This window comes from Microcebus murinus, chromosome 6 (assembly GCF_040939455.1).
Source record: "Microcebus murinus isolate Inina chromosome 6, M.murinus_Inina_mat1.0, whole genome shotgun sequence".
Taxonomy (NCBI): Eukaryota; Metazoa; Chordata; class Mammalia; order Primates; family Cheirogaleidae; genus Microcebus; species Microcebus murinus.
Window position 1 is genome coordinate 58,146,137 of NC_134109.1, and position 27,991 is coordinate 58,174,127.

At 44.5% G+C, this 27,991-nt stretch overlaps 1 protein-coding gene across 3 annotated transcripts; it reads right to left on the reverse strand.

Annotated features, from left to right (window-relative positions):
- Positions 1–1,265: 1,265 nt before the first annotated feature.
- On the reverse strand, positions 1,266–16,303 carry PAX9 (paired box 9). 3 transcript variants are annotated; one of them, XM_076004087.1, is made up of 5 exons: positions 16,079–16,303; positions 14,682–15,308; positions 11,572–11,711; positions 2,245–2,467; positions 1,266–1,459 (listed from the first exon to the last, which is right to left on the reverse strand). In XM_076004087.1, exons 1-5 carry the CDS (start codon positions 16,080–16,082, stop codon positions 1,305–1,307), a joined length of 1,149 nt encoding a protein of 382 aa, XP_075860202.1. In that variant the 5' UTR covers positions 16,083–16,303; the 3' UTR covers positions 1,266–1,304. The 3 variants fall into 3 exon arrangements, with proteins under 3 accessions (XP_075860202.1, XP_075860201.1, XP_012622494.2); XM_076004086.1 differs by having other exon boundaries at positions 11,572–11,714; XM_012767040.2 differs by having other exon boundaries at positions 1,331–2,467.
- Between the last annotated feature and the right edge of the window lie 11,688 nt (positions 16,304–27,991).

Below are 27,991 nucleotides of genomic sequence, written 5' to 3' on the forward strand. Positions count from 1 at the left end.
AATTAATATTTTTAAAGATCCCTAATAGCCACCTAAAAAAACATTTTGATAAAGAATAATTCTGTACCTTATGACAGTTTTTCTGGATGGCAGGACAGTCCCTATATGTATGATTTTAAAGTCTCCACCAAAATATTGGATTGGATCTTTGTTCCATTTAGTTTATAGTCTATTTTCTCACCAGACTGGGAACTCCAGATGTCAATGGGAGTTTTACAAGATCAAAGGAAGACTATGGCCCTGAGAGTTCATCTGCTCCTTCTGCTTATTCTTCTCCTGAAGTTATAATCCTCTGTTTGTAGCACTGACTTTCGGTTGCTTTAGAAATAAATGCAGTTCAAAGCTCTCTATAAGATATCTGCTGCTTGAAAAAAGCAGTCACTTGAACATAATTTGTGTGTCAGAAATCTGCTTACTGTTTACATCCTAGTGATTTGAAAACCTAACTAATCTGGCCATCTAGTTTTAAACGAAGCCATGAAACCAATGTGGCGGAACTGCATTGCCGTGTAGGCTATGCACTGCACAGACAGGAAGAAATCAAAATGACCTACTGAATGCATCTTCAACATCCATATCTAGTGAGGTGTCCTTTTAGTTATTGCACAGAAATACCAAAAAAACCCTCAATATATTAATCTTCCAATAGATGAATTGTGCCAATGTTCTAAAAACTTATTTTTTAGCCTATGTTGCCAAGCAGGAAACACTTCCTAAACAGAAGGGACAAAAAAACCATAGAATTTTGCCCAAGAAAATCAATTGTTTTAAAACACAACACATAATCACACGCTCACACACACATATACCCAATAGCTCTATTATTAACATTAATGTGAAAAATAAATCAGTTTAGAAAGGTTTATCAGTTAAACTGTGTCCTATAATTTCAGAAATGAATAAAGGGAATTTGTTAAAATTAAATAGCATTTGTATTTCTAATACCACCACCAGTTTACCTACACGTGAAACATGCTTCTGTACAACAATGTAAACTTCACAGCAAGCCATTGTTACATTCATTAGAGCAGAATTTTCCATTTTCTTTAAATTACAACACAATTTTGGGCTGAGATTGCTGAACACACAGGTAAGCCAACAATAACAGTACAATTTAGTTTCACAGTGGTTTTCTTAACAAAAAGTTCATTTTAAGTGTCTTTGCAAAACATTTCACATTAAACTTAAGTTTCTAAGTGACTTCCTTTAAAGCCTTCTTGTTCAGATATTTTTCACCCTCTTGTCTTTATATGCTTGGCATGTGTGTTGTTTGATTAGGATACAAAATAGGAGACTGGCTTGTTTTATCTGTTTTTTGTGTCCTCTGCTGTAGACAGAAAGGGTCCTTCATGAGATGTTGAAGCCTTCACTGCACACACAAATTTTGGGGGCAAGTCCAGGTCCAGGAGCCCGAGCAGCCCACCACCAAACAGAGACAATGACGTTGCCAGAAAGTCACCTTTGCAAAAAAGAAAGAAAAAAATATAGAGGGGGTGGGCTTGCAGGGAGAGGGATATCTTATGGAATGAAGACAAAAATGCACCATCCGGAGTCCATATTTACAAACCAATAGAAAATATAAACATTGTAGTTGGAACCAAGTCAAAACACCAGGAGGAGCTAAATTCAGATATCACTTGGGTTCTACACATATTTTTCAACAAAATAGGTCATCTCTTAAAAATAATAAAGGATCACTCAAACAAGTCAATTACTGATTGGTTTTCTAATAATAATTAAGGCTTACTTGGTTACCATATTTGATTAGAGGGTGTAGCATAGCTTTTTTCTGTATGTATTTTCCTTTACTGATTTTGCAAAATCTCAACAATTGCACGTTTCAAAAGTTCAGGTTGATTTAGAATAAATATACACATGTGGTTTTACCAAAGACTAGTTTTCAAAGTTCCTTAAGCCCTTTGAGGGGTGTAGGTTTCTTCACTACGTTAAGACAGTGTGTGGCAACACAAATGTCTCATTCAATCCTTAACGTTGCTTTTGTTTTTAAATCCTAAAGTCATGTCAGTTTTTCTGCAAGAGAAAAGTTATGGCAAGAAATATTTAAGTGTCATCAGCACAAAGGATGTGAGTCCGTAAAAGCCAGCTTTTGAGGCAGGAGGGTTGGAGGGCAAGAGAGGTGGGGTGTGAGGCCTGGTGGGGGAGGGTGTTGACGGGGAGACCCGGGTGAAGCTGCTGCAGACGGAATTTCCCATCAGAGTGCGGAGGCCGTGACAGAATGACTACCTTCTCTGGCTGCCTGCATTCCCTTGAACGCCAGCGACGCAGGAATGTCACAGTTGTGGGGGGACAGTGGGGTGCCACCGGCATGTTGCCACCCATGTCCTGCAACATAACCAGAAGGAGCAGCGCTGTAGGTCATGTAAGGCGACACTTGGGCTGGAGTAGGGTAAGGAGCCATGCTGGATGCTGACACAAAGCTGCTCACAGCTGGGAGACCATTTGGTGCCTGAGAGGAGTAGGAAAAGAGAAGAGGTGAACAGTAATTGCATTACAGTAGTGGACATTTCACAGGTTCTTAGAAAGAAGCAGAAAGTAAGTCTGAGTAAGCTAACAATGTTCTGACTCTACTTTCTGATTTTTAAAAATCTTTTGAACTTCATTATATTCTAAAGGCATTCCCAGTCTTGCTACTTAAACGTAAGGACAAAAGGCAAGATATTTTTTCAACAGAAGTTTTGAGGAAGCTACAACCAGAAAATGCACAGTATTTGCTTTTGCTATTTGAAAGTATAGGAAGGAGGTGTGGGGTGAGGAAAGAATTAATGGTGACTAAATACTCTTAGAATCTGTTCAGCTGTCCACATTGCCTTTGTCAACCTTCCCAGTACTTGGGTTTTGTTTGGCTCTTTTGTGGAGGCATTTGTGACGGGCCTGTTTGGTGTAGCTTTCATTTTCAGTAAAGAAGGGCACAGAGTGAGGGCTGTCATGTTAGAAACTCAAAATAAGCACAACCTTTGTTAAATAGAACATGGGCCATATTTTAAGACATCATACTGAAAATGCCTGTTATACAAAGGACATGCAAAATTAGGCACTTTGTCTTGTAAGAGTTTTTAAGGAAGACTGGGGGTATTTTTTCTAGAGCTCTCTTATCAGAAAGCAAACTGTCTATCCAAATATAAAAGCACTGCATATGCATAGTTTTGAAATAGGAAAATTTACTTGCAAAGTTGTGGGGCCTTGTGATGTGAGTTTTTAAGAGGCACGTGGATAAATCTCTTGAAATGAATTTAGATGTAAGATCTTTGTTTGCAAACAAAAAGCAGCAGCCCTGGCAGGCAAACCTGCCTAGAAACCAGTGCTCTCTTGGCATCCAATAAATTATTGTTGGTATCGTTACTATTAACAACATCAAAAACACCCTGATTTCTAATCCTGATTCTGGCATGAACCCCTGGGCATCCTTATTCAAGTAGCTTAATTTTTTCCCTTCAGTTTTTATACTATTAGAAATAGAGAATAGATCCTATCTCCTGGTAGTGATGTGAATGAACTAACATATCAACATATTTTCTAGTGAAAATAATCATGTAAATACTAGAATTTTATTAGGAAAAACTAATCTTAGAATTAACTTAATCAGACATATATTAATTAGACACTTTTTCAATTCAATTGCAACACAGAAATTATTTTCTAATTGATTTGGTTATTATTCTTACTCCACATCTATGACAATGTAATGGTGGGGTCTCAAAAACTATTTTCTCATTGCAGAGTGCATGTGTGTGTGTATGTATGTGTATATATATATATATATATATATATATATATATATGAAGTAGAAATATACGTGGATGTGATTTAACATTGCTCATGAATTCCTGACAAAATAAATTAATTAGAAGGGTTAACCTTGTGTCTTTAGTCAGTAAGAACACATACCTCATGTACTGTCTGTCTGTTCTTTGAAAACTAGGGAAGGAAAAAGAAAACTAAAGTTTCTTGAGTATATCCTATGTCCTAGGCAACAAGAAATATCCAACATATTTCACTGACTAATGAGGATTAATGAAATTGTAGCTCATTATAAAGTATTGGAGTTAATTACAAGATAATGTATCATGGATACAACATGATGTTCACTTGAAATTAAAATCTATTTTAAGAGTCCCAAAAAATGATGCTGTATTTTAACAAAAATACTATTGTACACCACTGTTGACTATAAATGAAATCTTATCCTCTTTCTATACAAGGATACAGATGAAAGGATTTAGTCATTTACTCTAGGCCAATTGGCAAGTCGATGGCCATGTGTTAAAAGAATTTATCACCCTGTCTGACACAGGGTCCTCTGAAGCACGTCATCCTGTTTTTCTTGGACAGTTAAGATGGACACAATTTAATCTCAAACTAGAGCATCTTTTGAGATAACATCTAGTAAAAGATTCTTTCATCTTCTAGAACCCAATTTTCATTATTGGATCCTCATCTGCTTCTTAGCTTCTTAAAAAATATCCTTTTTTTCCCTTTTTGAAAATGGCTAATTACCTCTCAAAGGAAACACACTTTAAGGCTCTCAGAAGATGAGTGTCACGATGAAGAACTATCAAATTGCAGGGGAAAAAAACCTAGTGTTGCATAGAGATTATAGTTCTAATCATTTTTATGCAGACTTTTCCCAGTAATCTTTGAGAAATTAGTTTGGAAAAGAATCATTCCAATTCGATTATGAAAGGTGTTTATATCTGTTTTCAGACTCTTCCATCCCAGTGTTAATTAATATTTTATACTATTGATGCCAATGAGCACCAAGAATAACGAAATAAGAAGGCTAAGCTTAAAATTACTTTTAAAATAAATAATAAAAACTCTTTCCCAACATTTTTACAAGGATATAAAGTTAAAAGATTTAATATTTTACATGACAGAAACAATGTTCTAGTTGGAAAATTTGTTGTTGAGTTCTATTGTCCATCACAGCTACCCATTCTTTTTGTGTGTGTATTTTATCAATCAAAAATTACACTTCTCTCGGAAACTCTTGCTTTGTCATCTTCCCTTTCTCCTTCTTACACCCATACCCTTGGAAATATTGTTGCCTGATGTGCCCCCCTTATCTAAGGCTCTTTAGCTGTTTTGTTGCAAATCTACAACCTTTTTACATGGACCTACTTCTTTTTGCCCAGAGATGTTTCTCCTGGAATATGGCTCTCAAAAACCATGTTAGATTGGGTTCTCATCTTAGATAATGCTCCTGAAATTTAGGGGGGAGGCAGAATATTGGGTTAGGTCTATATTACCACTAGTCCCTTGCTTATTCCATGACTACATTCATTTTTCAAGAGTAAAAAAAAAATGACTAATTTTTTTCCATATGTGTCCAATTCTCATGCTTAAGGGACAAACTTGCTGTATGTCATTATTCATACTAAGTGTTAAATATTTCAAAGTTCTCTGAAATCCACAATATTTATTTAGTAACATTTTAGTGATGTAACCCCCTTTGTGCTGCAGAAAGAAACAGTAAGACTAAGAGAAGCTCAGAGAGGGTTGACTTCATCTTGTAGAAAAAGACAGGGAGAGGCTAAAGTGTTTGCTTGATTAAAAAAAAATAGAAATCTTTAATCTTTAACAGTGTAAAAATAGCTCTTAGCTTTCCCTCGGGTTAAATTATGACTTAGATTGTAGTGGGAGGGAGTTTTGATTTAATTTTAATTTTTACTTTTAAAGTTCAGATTTAGAAATTTAGGAAAAAAGGAGCAAACTAGATGAGAGAACAAATGTGCTTTAAAATGTACCTGCCTCCTGACACATTCATTATTCGTTCATTTTAGTGACTCAATAAACACATCAATTTTCTCACTATTAATTTTGAAACATGACATTAGTAAAAGATATAAATCTCTACTGGGTAAAGTAATTGTTATTTATGAAGCAATCACTGAAAGAGTAAAATTTTCCGCCGCAAAGGAAAACAACTACAGGTAGCATTGATGTTTGTTTATTCTTTCCAGTAAAAGAGTACATGACTTAAACGTCCCAAATCTGTTTAATGTTTTCAGTGAAGGGCATGTAATTAATCTGAAAAGCTAGTTAGGCTGAGTAGAGACTACCAAATGTACACTATAAATATAGTGGGAGCAAACATGCTAAATTACTCTATTTAATTGGATTGTAAATATGATTTATAAATCAACCAACATATGGAATCCCCAGGGAAGAGTAAACAAATTTTCCAAATGAAACCCCAGCAATGGGCATGTAATGGAAATCTCATTTTTGAAAATGACTTTACCTAAAGATTCCATAAATAAGACTTCAACCCATCAACTCCTTTTTCATGTGAATCTTCCATGAAAGCCACATGAATTCTTTCCTTTGAACAAACTGTACAAGAGTCCTCCCTATAGCAAACTATTCTCTACCTAATTTTGAGAATGAGATTTACAAATACAAAACAAAATAAAGTTGCATATCCCAGAAAAAATAAGTTACTTGCTTTATTGAATATTTCTAGAAAGAATTTAGACATTAAAACAAATAATCTAGAAAAATATATAAGATGCACTGTAGTTCTGGTTAAAGTTATCACAAGAAGAATGAAAGTATAAGTTTTCATTTTACTTATTATAAAATGTTAGAAATACAGATTTATCAGTTTTTAAAAAATAACTTCAGTGAATATGTTGAGATGCTGTATTGCTAAACGACAAGATTGTAAACTGAGGACAGGGACTTGCCTTACTCATTTTGTATCCCCACAAAACTGGGTACATCACAAGGACTTCATAACCATTTGTATATTTAAGTTAGTATAGGTTTGTGTATGCAAAAACAAATGTGATACTCTTCCATTAGAAACAAAAAAAAAGCTAGGCACCCTTTATCACAGAACATGCATTATACTTTAAATAAGCAAAATGAATAAAAATCTTGAAAAAAGTAAATAAAAGTTCTAGCCTAGCCATTTCATTATTTGATTTATGGTTGTTCCATTTGTGCACCCGACCACCAAACAAGAAAATAAAAATACATTAGTATCCAAACCCCTGGGACCACACACACACACACACACACACACACACACACAAACACACATGCACACACGGAAAAACCTAGTATGACAACTGTCTGGCAATTAGAGCTTACGGATTATTTATATTTCAAATTCTGGGAATTGTCTACTCAACATTTTCTCTCTTGAAGAAAATGCAAATAACAGTGCCAGGTCCTATACCCACAGTCTATCATCCACTTATCAATTCTACGTGGTCCTCGCCTTATAATTAAGTAAGTTTACCCTGGCTTTATGATAAAGTAGGTTTAGCCACAAATAGAGATGTGCTTCACCTAGAATTTCAACCTTGATATCATAAGTAGGAAAAAGTTGTAGATCTAAAAATAAACAAGATTTTCTCTTTTTTGACAAAATCATTTCTTTGACTGCCATTCTTCCCTGCTTAATTCAATGACCTAGTAAAACAAATGTGATAGAATGAAATGATTGTTATAAATATGGCTTCAAAATTCATCTGAAAGAATATTAACTATGATTAGTTATCATATTATAGATCTAAATGTCCCTAGGTAGTGAAAAGCTGCTATTTAAAAAGTTTTCTAAATTTGTAATTTTCCAAAATGCTATTAAAATTGATGTAGCCTTGAAAAATTTTAAATTACATTTTCTGCTATTTTATATGATATCTTACTGATACATAATGTATCATACTGATGTATCATACTGATGTACCATACTGATGATGTATGTATCATACTGATGTATCATACTGATGGTACATATGTATCTTACTGATACATAATCATTAATTTTGTTTTAAAATACTACTGCTTAAAAGATAACCAGGTCAAAGGATGTTTTTCATAACAGATAAAATTATGAATTTCAAAGACTTGGCATTTGCCTAAGATTTCATTCTCTATTATAAATTATGTAATAAAAATTGATCTGATATGACGAAAAATTTAGTACAACTTCATTTATATCCTCATGAAAACAGTATGTCTGCAAGGACAGCCAGTTTTTGAAACAATGCACTAGAAAATTATATTCAGGATTCTGAAATACCATCTTCATTTCATATACAATGTATGAATGAAAGCTTCGTAAGAATTTCAGATTGTTATATCTTTAAATTCAACTATTTTTAGAACTTAATCACGAACTTTAAAAAAGTATTTATAGACTATTCTCTATTTCTGACATCTCTCAATTTGTAGCCAATGTCACTTTGAACTTGCTATGTGCATTAACATATTCAACCCCAAAATGAAGATGCTCAAAGCTTATAAATCTACAAGTCAGATTACTTTAATCAGAGTACCAGATATGCAATATGTTCTTTTCTGAGAAAGTATGCCCATTTGTAGAAAAATTTTCAAGAAGTATATAATTATTTATAAGCTATTTGAATAAAATGAGGCATTAATTCACTAAGTACCATGTAAAAGGCCAGATATAGTCCAACCTCTATGATTCTCTATATACAGTACTCTTTTGCCATTCAGTTGTAGTCAATAGAGGTTTTATGCTTTTAACAGAAGAGAATCAGCCATTAGAAACCAGAAAACATTGTTGCCACTGAGAATTAGATTAAAGATTTCTAGCCCAATATTAAATGCGGGTGAAAAAAGCCAAAATAAATAAATATTGTATCTGCAGAGATAGACAATAAGGAATTCTGAATGGCACTATAAAATATTAATTACAATGTGACATTAATGTGTATAAGTTTGAATATTCTAAACTAATTTTTCCAAAACAAAAGATAGGTATGTATATAGCAGAAATGAGTATACAGTTTCAATTACTAGGAATCCTAGGAATCAGGCATCCTTCTTTGCAGTTTAAGCTGGAAATAGAAACTCTATGGTAATCAGTAGTATCTATAATCAGCCCTTTGGTAATCTTACAGGTGTCTTCTGGAAAAATATGCTCTAAGCCCTATGATTCTGAATTCTCAGTTTCCTCCTTTATATACTAAAATGAAACTGTTATCATATAATATTACACCATTTAATAACAATGGTAAACACCCTGAAAGTATTATAGGCAAAATATTTTAGCTTTTTTTGACCAAAAACTTTCAAGTTTTGTCCATAATATAAACAGAGGGGAAAAAAATGTTACCAGAGTTTATATTTTGGTTGAAATATGCTGATAACATTTTGAAAAATAACTTTTAAAAATAAATCTGCCCTTTTAATATCAGTAGAAGAAATGCACACATATAGATAACACTTTACCTTTGCATGTTTATAAACAACTATTAATATATAATTTTAACCTTCAACAAAATCAATGTCTAAAGTCCAAAACTGCTTAGAAAAATGGCACAGCCTAAGTTTATGTGCCTACTTAGCACATCTTCAGCGCTAAGCACTATTTTGATAATCATAATAGAGTAACCACTGATTTACATTCTGCTTAGAAATTTTCAGGTTTTGAAATTTCACATCATTTGAATTCTCTAACTACCTGGCAATGCAGAAGATTAGCATATTGTAGTCAACTTTTCAAATGCAATTTTGATATAAACATCTTTTTATTCTGAAAAAAAATGACTTGCTCTTGTAAGTATTTCAAGTAATATTTATTTGGCCACTTTTTAAGTTACAGGGTTTTATAAATCTGATAATTTAGTGATTTAATATTCAGTATATAAAATGTAACCCATTTTTAATGATCAGAATATATAGAATAGATTATTTGAAACTGTGTTTAAAATTTTTAGTTTAAATGATTGTTGGGTTAGTGTTGAAGTGCCTTATAAATTAACCATTTCTAAACAAGTTTAAATGTTGGATCTATAATTCAAGGGAGTAAAAATAAAAATAATTATAAAGGTTTTTTGGATTATGAGACTGCTTTATATATAAATAGGGTTCATCAACTACATGTGGGAATTAGATACTATTTTTCAACTCTTCACAATGTTATTCCAAGAAATGCTGACCTAATAAGAAGTAGTGACCACCTATTAAATGCTTGCTACTATGCTAGGTGCTTTATATACACTCTTTCTGTTATTTGTAAAAAAAATGCCTCGAAGCTTTTTGACTATGGGCTCTCTGAGCAAAGTATATTCTGATAAATATTGCTTGCTTTTAAAAGTCATTATCTAACTGCCATTTATAACCACAGGTAATATTTAATGAATACTTTACTATATGCCATATGGTTGCATTATCTCATTGACATTATCTCTTGAGGTTGGAGATAGCATTTCCCCATTTTAAAGATGAAGAAATGGAAACGTTTTTTAAAAAATTAAATAACTTGCTTAAGAAGCGGTGGTGCCAGAGAACAGAACTCCTAACCATTGTACTGTACTGCCTTTTCTTTGCAAATTACCAATTAAGAGCAGGCCCTTTTGTAAAAGAAAATGACAAACTTTCTTATAATTTCTCATTGGCATTCTTTACAGTAGAAAGACACTAAGGAAAAGGTCTCCCTTTCCTTGCTGCTATTTTCTGTGATATTTGCCATGGGAGGAGCTCCTAATAGTATTCTGACTCTGCTTCAACAAAATCAGAGAGGGAAGAGGAAGTAGAAATGAGATTTGTTAGAGAAAATAACGAATACTTTTTTTCCCAACTGAACATAAGAGGAACAAATTCCATTTAATTTTAAAAGCTGGTTTGCCAGATAAGAACATATTAAAAGTATTAAGACTTCAAAATAATACAACGAAAACTGAGTAGTTTGAGGCTTTGGAATTGGAGTTTGGGATTAAGAAATTTGCAAACCTACCCAGGTCTGTTTAGGAAAACCTTACGCTGCCTTAAGGTCCAGTTTTTGAGAGTTTTGAACTCTTGACTCCAGCGTGGTGATGAATTTAGACTCAAAACTCAGGCTTTTGTTGTGGTGGTTGCTTAGCTTTTCTCAGGGGGAAAAAAAAAACACGAGAGTTCTAAATTTTCTTTTGGAGAGTTGGGGGAGGGTCAGAGGGAAAAAAATTAAACGGTCCGCAGCCAGGCCGTATAATTTGAGGTTTTCTCACTAACCTCCCTTGGGAGATTACGATGTGACCTTTAATCGGGAAATGGTAACTTTATTACGTTTATCTGGTTGCCCCTCTTCGCAGGACAAGCCACGCTTGTTTGTTCCGAGAGCCACCGTAGGGGCAGTGCCCGAGCGCGGGGACCGGGCAGCCGTGGTACCGCAGGGCCGCGGCCTGGGCGTGCGCCTCGTGGGCGTGGAGGCGCGGCTCAGAGACCCACGGCTGCTCGCTGGAATTTGGGGAGCCCCTTTGATTAGCCCTAGCCCCAGTGCGAGCAGCGGGAAGGGCTTCAGGCACGGCCTTCCCAAGCCTCCAGAGGCCAAACAGGCCTGGTGGCGCTTCCCCACGGTCTAGCTGGAACCCCAATCCCGGTGCGCCCTGGCGAGCGCTCCAGGACCCTGGCGGCTGTCAAGGCCTCAACTCCGCGCTCCGCTCGGAAGCCCGGGGCCTCCGTTCCGCCCCCGTCCCCCGGGGATCCCAGTAGTGGCAGCAGTGGGTCCAGGCTCTGAAAGGGATCTGGGTACGCCCTCGCCAAAACCCCCGCCGCCACGCGGCCCACCTGGCCTGCCCCTCGCCTCCTCACCTGACCGTACTTGGCTTCCTGCTCCAAGGCTCCCTTCTCCAGCCCGTTCACTGCGTGCGGGGCAGCGGCGGGGAAGTTGTTGCGGCCCAGGCTGCTCCACTCCTCCACCTTGGGGCTGTGGTAGGGGGAGCTGTCGCTCACTGCTGGGGAGGAGGAGAAGGTGTCAGGCTGGAGGCCCAACCCGCTCGTCCCCCTCCTGAGAGGGGACCCGCTCCGCGACTAGAAAGCACCAGGGCTCCGACCTCGGGTCGGCAGCCTGCCCTAGGCCTCCCAAGGGTTCTGGGCCCAGCCGCGGCCTCCTCCGCATCCAGCCCAGAGCCTGGAGAAGTTTTACTTGCCAGAGAATAGGCCTCTCCAAGTTCTCTCACCCACGCCTGAAGGAAGATATATATATTTTTTTCTTTTTCAACCAGCTTTTGATTTCCCTCCTCCCCTCTTCACTCTCCCAGGAAATAAGTGGAAGAAACTCAAATCAGGGAAAGAGCCCCTGAGGCTGGATGCACCATTCTCCACCTCTTCAATCTAACCCAAGGCCTACTCGGGGTTGACAAAGATCTGGGACTAGGGCTGGCCAAAAAGAAAGCGAAGTCCTGACCTAAGGGTGCCTATGCTGGTGCTCATAGACATGCAGAAAAGTGCTCACAGTGCTGTGGGGATCTGGTAGTGCATATGTCAATAGTTAGAACAAAAGACAAGTCTTTTGCAAACAAATAACTACATGATGCCCACAATACACATGCAAAATATACGTGCATAGATTTCTGCTTTGTGTGCAGAAGACTAGCCTGATACCCTAGCTCTACACATTAAATATGTGATGTTATGTACATATGACTCAAAAAGTAAATCCTGCAATTAACACTATCTATGCCACAGTGCGGGGTTATAGGGGCTTTTAAAAAAATATATACAAGAAAGAGAAAATGAAATAAAATGTTAAGAAAATGAAAGTAGAATTAAATATTAAGAAAAGGAGTAAAGCCATCAGTTATCCTTTCTGTTCTTGATGGAGATGCAAAAAATTTTATGACATAAAGTGATTACCACAATATACCTAGGGCTGTGCATATTGAGTCATTGTCATTTTTCAGTGACCAAGTGTGATTTTCAAAGAGGAAATATTTGAATAATTTCAAAGAGGAGATATTTGAAGACAACATATTTTTGTCTTTGGGTACTATGGGTGGAGGAACAAAGTTTGACAAAGCCACTATAACATGATTTTAAACACTTCCATCTGACATTTCTACAAAACAATCATTTTATATTCACAGATTTGTCAGAAATCTGTGGTTGTCTAAAAATCAGGTTGTTTAAAGCTGGCATCCAGAATCAACATCTACAATGAAGAGTTGCTCCTCTCCCTAATCCAATAGTTTCCCAAGTGACATTTGGTATGATTGTAGGATCCCTAGGCAAGAGAAGTTTTTTCAATTCTGTCAGCCTTTTTTCACTATATCTTCCCCCACACCCCCTAGAATTAGATTGATTCCCATTTGCACCAGGAAACCATGTTTTGGTCCAGAACTGCCTGTCTCTCTTTGCCTTCCCAGACAAAAGGCAGTCGGTGGGCACAAGCCTGAAGTTATCTTAAGAAATTGAGATCCCCCTGTGAGTCCCCATTTCTGCTGATCTCACACTTTCCCATGAACAGGGGCTTCCTTTAAATGTCAGTGAGGTCAGTTTATCCTATAAATCAAGGGCAAACTCTCTCCAACTAAAGCTCCAACTAGCTGGAATAAGACAAAACTAGCTCTTGTAAATTTGCAGTCAGACAACAAGAAGATGAGAAATCAGGGCCCTGCTTTAATTACTTAAAAAGATAATTGTGCCAATGTGGTGGCAACCAAGAAAGGCAGGAAATAATTAAAAGAACTATTTCCTTCTTTCCTATTTAATTTTTTCTCTGCACTCTTTTAAACTTTAGGCTGAAAAATTAAGAAAATAAAATATGTATTATTTAAATTCTGCATCTGAGGCATTTAGACTTTCTTTTTTCCCTACCAAGAAAAGAAGTTAACGCCTTTTTTTTTTTTTTTCTGACAACCCAGTAAAAGAAAACAAACTCAGGTCTCCTGCGGAAGCCGGACTGGGCAGGAGGGTCGGGGAAAGAGTTCTGACAACGCAGAAAAGACGCTCGCGACAAGGCAAGGTCAGGGGTGAGAAAGGAAAGGAACATGGGGTGGCACCTCTGAAAACCTGCGGGAACTAGACAGACGTCCACGCGCATTCTGGGGGACTCAAGGATCCCAAAGGAAAGCGGCAGGCTCAGGGGAAACAGGAAAGAACAGTAGAGAAGACGGCATGGACTCGCCATAAATTTTGTCTTCATCACCGCAGTAGGTGCCACTTCCCTTCCTAAGAAATACATAGTGAAATCTATTAAGGTAAAGCGTGAATTTTGAGGAGGTCGAGAGGAAGGGAGAGCGAGCGAGGGCGAGAGAACGAGTGGGGAGGGAAGAGACAAGGAGAATGAATATGAATCCGTGAATTGGTCCGGGAATGAGTTACAGGCAAGTTACTAGTAGTAACTTTGGGACCTCGGTTTCCGAGGAAAATGAACTGAAGCATAAGAATGAAACCAATTAGGTGACATTTGAACTTCCTGCCTGAGCAAATTTGGCCTGATTGCCAGAATCCGAGAAGAATACTACAATTTCCACAGCGTGCCGTACTCGGCGCGGCCGCATCTGATCCCCAAGCGAGCTGCCCGCAGCGGCGTCTGCAGCCGGCAGCCCCACGCAGGCTCGGGCCTCCCGGGCTGCGCCCCAAGTCCGGCGGCCGCGCTCTCGGAACGCGCGAGCGGCCCGAGGCTGCTGCTGCGCGAGAGGCGGGGGAGGGTGGAAAATGCGAACCATGTGTTGGGAGTGGGGGGATGTTATGGGTCTGGTAGTTTGAGATGAGGCAGGAGACTGTGTGTGGCAAGGAAACGAGGGGCAGGAGTTTCAAGTTAATGAGATCAGGACACCCCCTGGGAAGACTCCTTACGTTTCCAAAGGAAAAAGCCTCAGGTGGCTGGATAGACGCGGGCCGGAGGCCGCAGATACTGAGAACTCCGCGGGGGTGCGCGGACAGGCTCGCACATCCACGCGCCCAGCGTCGGGCCCTACCTTGATCGGTGATGGAGCGGATCCCCAGGATGTCAGTGACCGAGTGCGAGGAGGGCCAGGTGCGCGGCATGGCCACCGACCCGGGGATGGCGGGCACACCGGGTGGCGTGGGCACCTTGGCGGCCGCCGCCGTGATGGGGCTGGGGTACGAGTAGATGTGGTTGTAGGGCAACGCTGGCTGCGGCGCCGGCTGGTGCTGCTTGTATGAGTCGTAATGACCCTGCTGGGCCAAGTTGCCGATCTTGTTGCGCAGAATGCGGCTGATGGAGCTCACTGAGGGCACATTGTACTTGTCGCACACGCCGTCCGCCAGCAGGCGGTCCCGGATCTCCCAGGCGAAGATGCCAGGGTCCCTCTGCTTGTAGGTCCGGATGTGCTTCACCACTGTGGGGGTGGTGACCCGGGGCTTGCTGCCCCCGATGGCTCCTGGCAAGATCGAACCCGTTTCGTTGTACCGCGCCAGGATCTTGCTGACGCAGCCGTGCGAGACCCGTAGCTGGCGGCTGATGTCACACGGTCGGATGCCCAGTTGGGCCAGTTCCACGATGCGAAGCCGGATGGCGTTGGGCAGGGGCCTCCCGTTCACGAACACACCTCCCAGCTGGTTCACCTCCCCGAAGGCTGGCTCTGCAACACAAACACACAGCGCGCGGGGACGCGCACCCGCCGCTTGGGACAGCTGCCTGCCACTCGGCCTCAGTGCGCGTCCGGAGGCAGAGAGAACGCATCCGCCCCAAAACAACGACTGGGGCTGTCCCCAAACCATACGGTTCCGGAACATAGCCGTAGGGCCCCAAAGCGCCAAAGTCCAGTTAGACCCCCTCCCTCATTCCTGAGGTGCGAGAGGCCGCTACAGGCAAGTGAAGTGGTGAGAAGCAGGGCGGTTCTGAGTGTTCCAAAGTGTCCGGCGCAGGCGGGGAAATAGGTCCTGACGCCTGATCACACTCCTTCTCGCCTGCTGCGCACTAAAGTCCTTGGGCTGCTCCCCCTTCCCACCCACCCGGGTCCCAGCGCCCGCCTGAAGACCCGCGCAGCCAAAGTCTAGGGGAAAATAGAGGGGAGTGTGAGTGTGTGTGTGTGCGCGAGTGTGTGTGTGTTTGTGTGTGTGTGAAACAAAACTTGGTTTGCTACCGAGGCTGCGGTGCTCGTGGATGGCACAGCCCCCTTCTCTTAAAATCAGAAAATGGCATCAGCAGCAACCCAGTAGCCTGCATTCAGATTGAACTGCTATGCGCCACTGACCCTTAGCGTGTTCATACAACTTGTAGGAACACGAGCAAAGTCAATAAGGAGAGTGTGAACGCTTAGTGGCGCGCGCCTTGCGCTCCCTCCCTCCCTCGCCTGCTCTCTCCCTCCCTCCTTTCCCGGCTTTGACAGAGTCGCCCGCCGACACTCACCCATTGCTCCGAGCAGTACACCAACCCGGCCCCAGCTCCGCACTGCCAGAAGGAAACTTTTCGCGCGGCCTCAGTGGCCCAGCCTGTTGCTACCCCGGGCCGCCGATGCCTCCGCTTCTTCCCGGGTGGAGGAGGCAAGAGTGCAAAAGGAAGGAGTAAAAGGAAGTCTGTGCCCCGATGAAAGAGGCTTGAGCTCTGCATTTCAATCTAAGCAGCAACGTGGGCTGGGCTGAGCAGGGCCGGGCAGCTCCGTCTATCACTCACTGGGGACACGCCCCTGAAGAGGCGGGCCCAAGAGCGAGCTGCATGGTGATTGGTGCGAGCCGGTGAGCGACAGCACAGTCCAGGAAACTCCTTCCGCTGTTCCTTTCGGGCTGGCTCCCCACCTGGGTGACTAAATACAATGAAAATGGGTGTTTGACATCTTCCCAGGAGCGGCACAGACAGCAAAAGCAGGCTGGTAGAAATGCTGAATAAACAAATGAAAGCGTTTGCTCTGAATATGAGTGACTCGAAGGGGGAAGGGGTCGAGGAGACCTCATTTGGGGGAACGATGGCATCTCGGAATTGAAGTTAAGAATCTAGGTGGGAGGCGGGCGCCACCGTTTGTGGGGGAGTAGGGGCCGGGGAGGTCTTGGCGTAATCTGTCATGCGGGCCTCGGCGGGCCTCGAGGAGAGCTCCGTCACCCGCCGACTCTACCTCAAGTCAGTCCATGGCTGGTGGCAAGAGCACAGGTGTAGGAAGGTAGGCCGGCGGAGAAATCGACGTTGCCTAGAGGCAGAGCCACCGGTGGGGGCCAATGTTAAAGCCAAGGAGGCCCCTCCCGCAGCCGGCTTCCCGCGGCCCCGAGTGGGCTCGTCTGGGAGCGCGGGCCAACACTAAGCCGCGCAGGTTTGCAGGCTGAGGCAGGGGTCACGCCATGTGCCGGGAATTTAAACACGTGCAGCTGAAGCGAGCGCACAACTGCAAGTCAACTTATTGCGGGTGCGTGGGCCGCTCACTCCAGAGCCCAGCATTCGGCCGCACTCAGCCACTGCGCTGGGCCGCTGGGCCTTGGTGCCGGCGTTTGCAGGGATTCTCCAAACCAGTGAGCCTCTTCGAAAGGGTTTTGCTTAAATATGAAAGAGATTTAGTCTAAAAAAAAAAAAGTGGACACTGCACTGCACGTAAATGTAATTCCTGTGTCTTCCATTTAGCTACCAGGGGCCCTGCAATTCTGCCCATTTCTGAATTTTCAGTTTTATTCATTCTAAATTTAAAGTGTACAGTATGCCTTTTGCAGCCAAAGTTATTAATATTTGCAGTAAAATTTGTGGAGAATGAGAATCAAAATAATAAATGAGATGAGGAATATTGTAATGAATTTGGTTGTTCTTATTGCTCCGGTCACGGACACTGATACTGCTGATTGGTAATGTACAGCTTTCCTATGCACACAAGGTTTCGGGTGATCCTCTTACAGTCCCCAGGGATATGTGTGGCTTGGGTCTACACACTGGGAAACCGATTGGGCCCAGATCCCAGACTAGTAAGTGACAAGGACCCAGGAAAAACTAGTACTCAGCTGTGCTTCTTCAAACGAACAGTGATCTCCAGATCCCAGCTTCTCTGCTGAGGAGGCACTCAACCCAAATTCACTTAGAGCGTGAAGGATTTGAAAGATAAAGATGAACTCAAATACCTTTAATTCTTTACAATTGAGATGTTGTGAGAAGTCCCACATGTAGACATACTTGAACTTGTCCCTTTTTTGTTTGTTGATTTCAAATGTTTAAAATCTTCTTGAAGTTTGACTTGATAGCAATTTCACCTTAGCCTGAGCCCCAATACCTGTTGTGTGGCACTGTCTGGGGCTTTGCATAAAGGACAGCCTTTGGGAATCTAAGATTTTTAGAAGCACCAGCTCTTTCTTTAGGGCTGGGGTGTAAATTAGTTGAGACTTTGCGAGATCTGAGCGGAGCTTAAGACTTCGCCTTAGGCTTGCACAAAGGCATGGACATGCCCCGCGACTTGCTCAGGAACCCTGCCCCTCCTCAAGACACGCTATCAGTAGCGACCTCTGTGCCGACTCTTTGTCACATTTCGGTGCGCCTAGTAGGCGTTCTCAGAGGCTTTGGGGCTGCGGTGGGGCTACAAGGCCGGTCCGCCTACCATCCGGTAAGGCCAAGTGCCCCGCAGGGGGTCTAGGGGTGCTCTGTGAGAGCTTTAGCCTTTCCACAGCACCAGCCCGGAGTGAGAGACTTGTACGGTTTAGAGCTCTGGCTAAGTGGACTTTACGAGCAACATCCTCTTGTTCGCCACCGACTCCTTCGGCTGTCACACAGCTCCCGCGCTCTCGCACAGGTCCGATGCGTTCTCTCGGTTTCCACCTGCTGGATTTGGTTGTGGCCCTTTGCCCTTAGCTGCTGCGGAGTGCCCTGCTCCGCGCCCCCGCGGGGCCCGCTCACGCCGCCAGTTGCAAGTGCTGAGTTCTCTTGGCTCAGGGTATTCTCAAGAGCCCGCAAAGAATCAATTTTAGGTGCTTTGGGCAGCTAAGTACCTGAGGCCAGCGGAGGTCCGCGCGCTGGGAGCAAGGGGACGTAAGCAGCAGGGGCAGGGACAGGAGAAGGGGGATCGGAACGGAAGGGGCTGGCACAGACTGCGGAGGCGAGGTAGCCAGCGAGCCGCTGAGCCCGAGCGAGAGGCAGATCTAAGGAGGGAAAGAAGCATGGGGGAAGGAAGAGACAGAGAACACTAAAGTCTAGTAAGCCCCGCCGGCGGGCATACGGATGCAGGACTTTGTGAAAGAGCGAGGGTCAGCTAGGGTCAGCGCCCCCTAGTTACTGCCCGCTCTGGAGCTAGAGGATCACACAGGGATCGGGAGAATTTCGACTAAAAGAAGAAATTTAAGACCAAAACCAAAACACAACCAGTAAGGCCTGCAGCTGGCTCAGGCCGAGGAGAAGCCAAAAAGCCTTTCCCCTAGGCGCTGTCAAGGCCTCCTCCGTGGGGCGACCCGCTCTCTGAGTAAATATTTACTCAGTGGGAGACTGGAAGCTGGCGGGCCAGAGGGTGTGAAGGAGGGGGCTACACCGGGTGGGAGGAATCGCCACCCTCGCACTGGCCGGATCCCGGTGTCTACCTGCCGGAGGGCAGCCGGGGCCCACGACTACTACCCGCAGCTCGGCCCAAGCGTGCGGCTGGGGAAACTTCAGCCCGCAGCACGCCTTCGCGGACTCCGCCCTGCCCCCACGGACCGAGGCCAGATGCTGTAAAGTCTCCATAAATCTGTCAGCGGTCCGAGTGCCGCGGGCGGTCACCTGCTGCGTCCTCCCTCCCGGCACTAGCGAGGTCTGCGGAAAGACGCGGAGAAGGAACAGGAATATAGCTCCTTCCGAGGCCGCCCTCGAGTGGCCAAGCAGACCGCACCCGAGGGCGACCGAGGTGAGAAGGTGAGAGCCAGGCGCCGCAGGCTGTGCAGGGCGCGGGGATCCCTGGATCCCCAAGCCTGGATCGACGCCCGGCTGAGCTGTTCCTCCGGGAGCCGGCTTCTCGGGGTCTACAGGTCAGAGATGACTGCGGATGGGAGGGGAAGGCGAGAGAGGGGCGTGCGTATGCGCAGGAGAGGGGTCGTTTTGTCCCAGTCGCAGTTGTGACAAGCAGAGCTGGCAGAGGAGACTGATTACCCTCAACTTGCCCCAATGCTGGGACCAAACTGGACTCCAAGCCCAGGAGACAGGGTCCGCCTCTAGCCCACTCTGGGAAGCTGCGGAGATCTCGCGGCAACCAGAGTGCGAGCTGCGGGGCAGGGGTTTTCAGAGTGCATTGACTTCTTCCAGACGTCTGAGGGGAGAGGCGATAAGGACAAGACTTCGCGTCCGCTTCCCCCACGGGACCGCCTCTTCCAGGGTGAGTGGGGATTGCGCTCGCCATAGAGAGGAAAGGAGGCCAGCTTCTCCAGAACTCGGCCCACTGCTATGCCCAGGTCTCGCAGGGTCAGCGGCCCACTGGGACCCCAGCAACTGCGCCGCAAGTGGCAGCCGGAAGCGAGACCCGCGTCCACGACGAGGAAGGGTCCCCCCTCGACTGCTGGCCAGGCCGGATCTTCGCGTGGAGCTGCGGGAGGGCGGGGGCGGCGGCTACGGGGAACAACCTCGGGGTATTGAGAAGGAGACAGCCCGCGGGGGTCCTCGGCCCCAGCCAGGCCGGGGGTGGGGAGGACAGGAGGCGCCCACACACTGACCTGCTGGCCTGGGCTTGGCGGGACTGCGGACGCACCAGCTCAAGGAGAAGCCGCACTGGCCGGGGAGGGGAGCCGAGCGCGGCCGAAAGATGCTCTAAGAGTCGGCCCGCGGCCTCTTCACCTTCTCACTAACAAGTCTCACGGTTCAAGAGCCTTTCCCCGGCTCCGCGAGGTAGCTGCCACGGCAGCGGACGGGGTCGGGCCGAGCCTGGAAACACCTCCGGGCGCACAGCGGGTCCGACAGCGGCCGGCCCGAGCGCCGCGCCCTGGGATCCACCCGCCGGCTGCGAGCGCCCGCCGCCCGCTGTCTCCTTCCAAGGGCAGGGGAGGGGCTTGTTGCCGCCTGAAACCGGCTTTTAATTCTCCGCCTGCCTGTTTCCGATCACCCGGGGTTGGTTTTTCTGTTTGCTCACTCCTTCTGTTACAATAAAAACAATCGACATTTCTTTTCAGTTTCCCCATATTAGCGTCACTCAGTAATTGTTCTCCACCCCCACCCCCTCGCGCTGAAGGCGAGCGGGATTGCTGCTATCCTCGCATTGGAAGGTTTCCGAGGATATAAGCAAATCTTTCCTAAAGACCTTAAAGTAAAAATAAATAACGGCCCGGGAAATTGCTGTGACCCTAACATCACTTTCTCAACGCAAATTACACCCATTTTTCAGTTTTCAGCATAGGAATTGCTTTCAGAAGGACGTCGCGGAGCCCCCTGTGATAGGATTGCTTGTTTATTAAATCCGCAAATAAAAAGCGAACGCAGTTTTGTGCAAGGGGGGAAACTCGTGGTTGCGGGACTGCAAGAGCGGCGGGGATCGGATCCCAACTGGGGAGGAAGAGGGCAGGGGTAGAGGGAGAGAGGGGCCCTGATGGGGGCCTGTCTGACCTAGCCAGAAGGAGGGCACTTCGCCTTGCCGGCGTTCTGGGAGCTGCCCGCTCGGGGACGAGGACTCAGTCCCCGTCACTCTGCAGTCCAGAGCGGCGGCGCTCCGGGGAGGCTCAGCGCGTGTGGGAAAAACAAGATTGCGGGCTCTTTAAAGCACAGCTGTTTGAGACCCTGCCCTGAGGCGTCCTTCTGAAGACCCGATTGGCCTAAGGGATGTCTGGTAAAGATAAAGGAAAACCTGGCTGCGCCTGTAAGCCCGGGTTTCGGAGCAAGCGCACGTGAAGCCCTTCGGGGCCACTGCGGTCCAGGTTATGTCGCATGCAGCTTCGTCGCGAGGTCCGGGTTGCCTGCAGGCTTCGAGGCCCAGCTCGCTGTCCTCTGGGCAGGGCCGGGGCTCAGCCCTCTAGGCCCCAACTGCTGGCCCAAACAGCTGACAGAGGGGACAATTCACTGTAGATCCGATTTATGGCTTTTCCGAGGAGGCGCCCGAATCAACCTGCAGGCCAGAGTCATCTCGACAGGCACGAGAGCTTTCTCTCCCTTTCTGCGATACAGCTACCTGGGGCTCACTAACCGCGCGTTCCCTCTGGGCGGCTGATGCCCGCGCGAGTCGTCCCCGGTCACGTGCTACCTGGCGCCTCCTTGCACCTGGGCAGTGAGCACAGCTGCGAGGCCGCTAGGGTACTGCAGGGTCGAGGCGCGACATTTCCAGCCTGTCGCCTTCTCTGGGCTCGCTGCTCCACTCACTAGCCCCACCAAACAGGAAGCGCGGGCTTGGAGCAGAGAGAGGGTCAGAGTCACGGAAAACTTCCCGTGGTCTTCGAGTACCCCGGTCACCTCTATCCTGGCCGCGGCACCTCGTCACAGCGCCACCTACAGACGTCAGGTTAGATCACGCTCCCACAGTAGTTTTTGCCAACGTAGGGAACCGACTATGAAAATCCACAGAACTTTGACCTTTTTAGTTCCCTTTCCAATTCCCCCAGCACCCTCAGCTCTCTACTGGACTCCATATCTCTGTACCATTCTCCACCGTGCTCCAAGGCAAACCCGAGCATCAGTCTCATGATTCACCAAAAACCCATCTGCCACGCCCTGGCAAGCTGTACCCTCTCACAGCCCACAGGGGGCCTACTGAAGGCCACTGGTTGTGAGCTGTCTTTGAGCCAAGGCGGGAAAGCCGGAGACCACAAAGAAGCTCTGCATGAAAAAGGGTGGGGGAAGCGATGGACCCATTCTTCTCCAGCTCATCCTACCATTTGCTGGGGGCTCCCTACCTCAAACACACTAACCGCACAAGAGCGGTATTATTATCTTCCCATTATACAATAGACAGATTAAATAAGAGCACACAAGATAATTAGATTAAATGAGATGGCACTGCTAATTGAGAGGATCTGAACCCACATTGTCCACACTCCATTTCCCTACTCTGCAAGAGCAGCTTGCGCTGAAGCCCCAAGAGAAGCCCTCATAGTTCAGAGGTCTGCACGGAAAGTGGACACTCTCCTACCCGCTTCCACACGTCAGAAGAGGGACCCGCCTATGGCCCCACCCAGAAGCTGCAGCAGAGGGGACCTGCAGCCTAGGCCTCCTTACTACAGGCAAGGATTCCAAGCTAGGGAGGTGGCAGCTGACTGGGAGAGGGCGGGAGACTGAGACCAGGCTCTGGCTACTCGCACTGTCCTCTCCTGGCCTGGGCTACTCCAGGGCCTGGAGGCAAGTTCCGCAGCGACTGTGGCAGTGCGCCTAGCCGCAGGGAGAGGAGCTAGACAAGGACAGGAAAGAACCTTGCTCTTCGCTGCAGTTTGTTCCTGGACTGCCGGGACATACCCAGTGCCCTTTCAGCGCATCAACCCAAGCATGGAAAAATCCACCTTTGCCTTTCTGGGGATTCATTCTGGTGTATGCCTGTGTGTGTTTCTTTTTAAGACCACTGTAGTGGGAACAAACCAGGAGGTGCCGAGATGCAATAAAATTAGAACCCGTAATTAACACAGCTAGCTGTGCCCAAGTGGCTCGGAAGTGCGCGTGGTGGAGTTAGCTGTGCTTCCTCCGCTGAGTCGCGGCAACAGTTGCGTTTTCTTTCCTTCGGGTGCATCCTGGAGTCCAGAACAGCTCCTTTCATTATCCTGCATACAACGGAGAAATAAATTATTCCTTTAAAAATCATAACGATAAAAAGATTTCAGCGCACCCTAGGGGACGTGGTAGTCAAGAGAAGAGAAAGCCGTGAGGTTGTTAAGGGCAGGGGTCACTTTTACTGGCATGGGAAAATGCGCTTTAGCTGCGCGGAATTCGTTCTGCCGTCGTCCTCTGAGTGGGGGTTGGTGGGAGCGATTCTGGGTTAGGTCTGAGGATTAGAACTGCGAAATCCCAAGGTAGTGTTTTCAGGTTTCGTACAGAAACTGCGAAGCAGACCGAGATCTCACCGTCTGCATCTTGGCGGGGACTCCACCGGAGCTCTGCAGGCCAGGTGGAGCACTGCGGCTAGGGAGATATTTTGCAACCTCCTCCCGGGTGTCCTATGCCTCCCTCCGGTCTTCTTCCCCGCTGGGCTCGGCCTTCCCGAGTACTAGGCAGGCTCAGGTAGGCCCCTCGGCCCGCAGGCTGTCTGCCACAAGAGGCCAACTTGGAGTGGAGGGCGCACCCGCTCCTCTTCCCGCTACCAGAGCGGTAGGTCTCCTGCCTATCTAAACAGTCGCCCCTCACTGCAACCAGCGAAATAAAAGAGCTGGCCTCCCACCTCTTCCGTAGGGCTGTGGCATTCGACAAGCTACCTGTCTAGTGTCTCAGTCAGTGGGAGAACACAGAGTATAACCACCTCCCCACCGACTGGACTGGAGGGCAGTGCTGGGAAAATTGCAGAGGGCCCCAGCAATGTGGTTTTCAGTGGATACACAGAGGTTAAGAAAGAGAAATGTGAAAATGAAATAAATATAATAAGCTAAGAGGGATAAAACACAGTACATCCTTGCAGAGTAAACGAATTTCAGCACCAGGTGCAAAATTTTTTTCCTAATGGCGGGGAGGGAAGGAGGGAGGGGAAGAGAGAGAGAGAGAGAGAGAGAGAGAGAGAGAGAGAGAGAGAGAGAGAGAGAGAGAATGAATTGCTGCTTTTATAATGATCCACTTTTTTTAATTCAACGAAATGTTTTAAAATTAATGTGAATTAGCCCAAATTCTATTTTTGGAAAAACCAAGCAAGCGTTGTTGGTTTCGTTCAATAGATGTATGTCCTTTGTGCAGATTTTAAAAATAATTTTAAAAGGGTGCTTATACAGTAAAGAAATTTGCATATTTAAAAGCTACCCACAATTTTAAAATGTGCACAAAGATGTTTAGGTGCATAACCTAATCATGTAGATCCACTTTGGTAGTGCATTGAATAAAAATCATTTTTGGCAGGGCTTGAATAAAATTCAGGATAGTCAAGGAAAAACTGGTAGACATTAAGAACAAAGATATTTCTTGAGGAGAGAATTTAGAAAAATAAAGAAAGGTTTTTAGACAATACTAACCCTTCATGTGTTATTCCAATTTCTACAGTTCTGTGTTACTACATTTCTTACATATTAAAGCATTACAATTTGGGCTCTGTTACTATACCATATCCAGCCTGTAAATTTAATAGCTGCAGGGGGAGACAGAGAGGATTGCAACAACCAGAGATTAGCACCAGAAATGCTGGGCCAGTGTCCTATGTATGATGAGGCTATACCACTGGGGCTGCCATTCTCAACAGACTCCCAGAGTAAGTATAGAGGATTGGGGTAAGGAGGCTAGTTCCATTTCCTACAGGATCAAGATGTTAGCCTAAGACAGTGGCTGACTGCTGAGCCACTTCTTAGAAGGATAGAAAGCCAAGGTCATAGCCACTGGGACCTTTAAAAAGCTCCCTAGCACCTTCCTATAGGACCAGAGGTGTGAATCTGATGTTCTGGCAAGCTGACAACACAAATTCCCCTAGCAGGTTTTATTGCCTGAGCGATTCATATTCAATTCCTTTGGGATTGTGTTCTGCCCCGACACATGGTTCCGTTCTTGGAGACACCCCTTTTGCTAGGGGGAAAAATAATGATCCCATTACTCAACGTAAAAAACCTTCATAATGCCAGTTTAAGGCTAAACATGTAAACCCCTGAAAGTCAGGAAATAGAAAAGTCAAAATTCTTTTAGTTGGGTTAAATCACCCTGCTTCCCGGGCTATATAATGCATGGTACATTTACAAGCCTCCCCAGCAAGGCAATTCCAGCAACCAGGCACTGCCGCCACTGTGTTTAAAGGGAAAATGTTGTAGCGCCACTTGACTGGGCAGATTTTCCATTTGCAGTTTGAGTGTTTCACGCCAGTAGATTTCAGCACTTACTTGCTAGATGAAAGTATTGCACTACATATATTGGTAAATGAGTTTAAAGCTTAAAGAAAGCAGATTAACTTATAGTTAACCAAAAGCAACTCAGAACAAGAGAGAGAGAGAGATATGTTGTGAATGTTTACATACCTCCCAGATTTTCTACGTACTAAATCCAGAGTTTTATCATTCCAAATCAGGTCTACACATTTCTCCAACTCTGACACAAAGTGAAATCCTCAAATAGTAATGATGTGAGTAGATATATTTTCTTCATCACTTTCTCAATTTGTATTTTGGAACTAAACATGTGTATCCATCCATAGTTTTCCCAGGAAAAGAAGATACAGTAGAAAGATGTGTTATTTAAATTCCGTGCTGGAAATTCAGACATGGCTAATTTATCTATGGATTATGACTTCCAGAAAAAGTCTCCCCCTACCTCTTCTTTCAATTTAAGAATAGCCAAAGGTATTCATGAGGTTTCCTTTAGAATCATACTTATGTATAACATTTTAGCTGTGAAACAAAATTACATTAAGACTTTCTGTTTCTCTTATGGCAAAAGGGGCAAAAAAAGAAAAACAGAAAACAGAGGGTTAACCTTGTAGAGTTGTGTGTAAGCTGAGCCATGGTTTCTGGCCACAACATGCACATGATCCGTGTGTTTCATCATGGAACTGCTAAGGCACATGAGGGTTTTTTGGGATAAAGGTATTAGGTGCATAGGAGGCATCATTATTCTTATTAGAGCAAATTAGTCTCTTGGAGGAAAATATGCCCTTGGGGTAAAATATACATTGAATTCTGTAGAAGGAATGAATAACATACACTTGGATGATGCTACATAAAAGCTGCATTTTTTTTCTTCTTACAGGAAAGATTTTTGTGTCAATAAAAATGATGAGGGCAAAGCTATGCCGTCTATACATGTTACCTCTAGAGCTCAAGGCATACTTTGGGATTTCACAACTCTATAAATTGTGTCCAGCTGTCCAAAAAATCTTCACACATGTATTTGTAAGGTCTCCTGAAGACATGCTTCAGATATAGCAAAGCCTTAATTAATCAGATAGCCCAGGAAAGTAAGTGTAGATAAAATTTGAAGGACATGGTGTCTCATGAACATTTTCTATTTCATGTCTTCGAACAGAGCAGAATTTAAGAAAAGGAAGTGGGTGCATTATGTGCCATCCTTTATAATTTTCCGACATGACAACAGTTTAGAAATCCTCTCAGGTAATTTTCATGCCCTCCCTAAAAGATAAGGTGAATCCAAATGGATGCTTCTTTGGTGAACAAGCCTACCTGTTAAAGATAATGGTTAGGTAGAGCTGAATGGAGATCACTCATAAACTATTAATGTGATGATAGTGAAAATCAATATAGAGAGTCTGAATGGCCTTTCTTGGGTAAAGAAAAGTTATTTTGAGAAGGAGGTTGAAGGAGAGAGAGGGAAATATATTTGTCATGGATTAAAATTAAGACATTTTTCTCCTTTACACCATTCCTTCACCATTCCCCCTTCATTAGCAAAAGCAAAATGAATGCTGAAGTTAATAGCAGAGTGATATAAATGCTATAAATTAAATTCATTGCTGTTGTTGCTACAACACATATCGCCAGAGTAAGTTTGTATGTCTATTTCAATAAATAAATTTAATCAACTCATTTATAAGAAAAATTTGCCAACTTATCTCTAAAGTTAACCCACAGTATTAGATTTTCAGAAATATCCCAAGCTCAAAGGACTGAATTTAGACCCCTTATTTAATTCTTGAGTGCAATAAAGATACTGTGTTCAGCCTATGGGCTGTATTGTAGGTCCACAGTTCCCCCTCTCCCCTGTGCTTCCTGGAAGCCAGTGCTAACCTGGGGAAACAGAGAAACTTTCTTTTGATGCCTAGCATCACTTGTACCTATGAATCTGGAATATAAAATGGTAACTCAAATTACTGTGACTTGTACCCACCAATTAAGGAAAGCTATGGACACCAGGAGAGGCTCCATCCCTACTTCTTTCTCTGAGATACTCTCTCTCTCTCTCTGTCTCTCTCTCCCTCTCTCTCTCTCCTATACACTCCCTAGAAGAAAACAGCATTTTACATAAGATTTTGATTTTTAAGATGTTCTTTTCTAGTTAAAATTCCATGAAATCCCTAAAATATTTTAAGGCACACCAGGAAACTAAGCATAACATTGCCAAGATGAGTTCCAGTGAGGTCATAAAGCAGTTAGCTTTCTTCGTTTAGATTGCTAAACCACCATAAATGCATAAAATATATGTCTGGCTCTATCTTTGAGCTTATATTTTAAATCATCCATGAAAAAACATATCCAGACCTTTATGTGTTTTTGGTCAACCTTTGTCATCTGTACTTGTTCACAAATCCCTTTGCCCTAAAAGCAGGTAGATGGTGGACCTTAGTTATGTAGCATTAAGGGAACATAG

Coding starts and splice junctions, on each gene's coding strand:
- PAX9 (XM_076004086.1), bottom strand. Junction 11,715..14,681: donor CCGCTCCATCACCGATCAAG/GTAGGGCCCGAC, acceptor CCTCCTCCCCAG/CAGTGAGCGACAGCTCCCCC. Junction 2,468..11,571: donor AGGAAGCCAAGTACGGTCAG/GTGAGGAGGCGA, acceptor TACTCCTCTCAG/GCACCAAATGGTCTCCCAGC.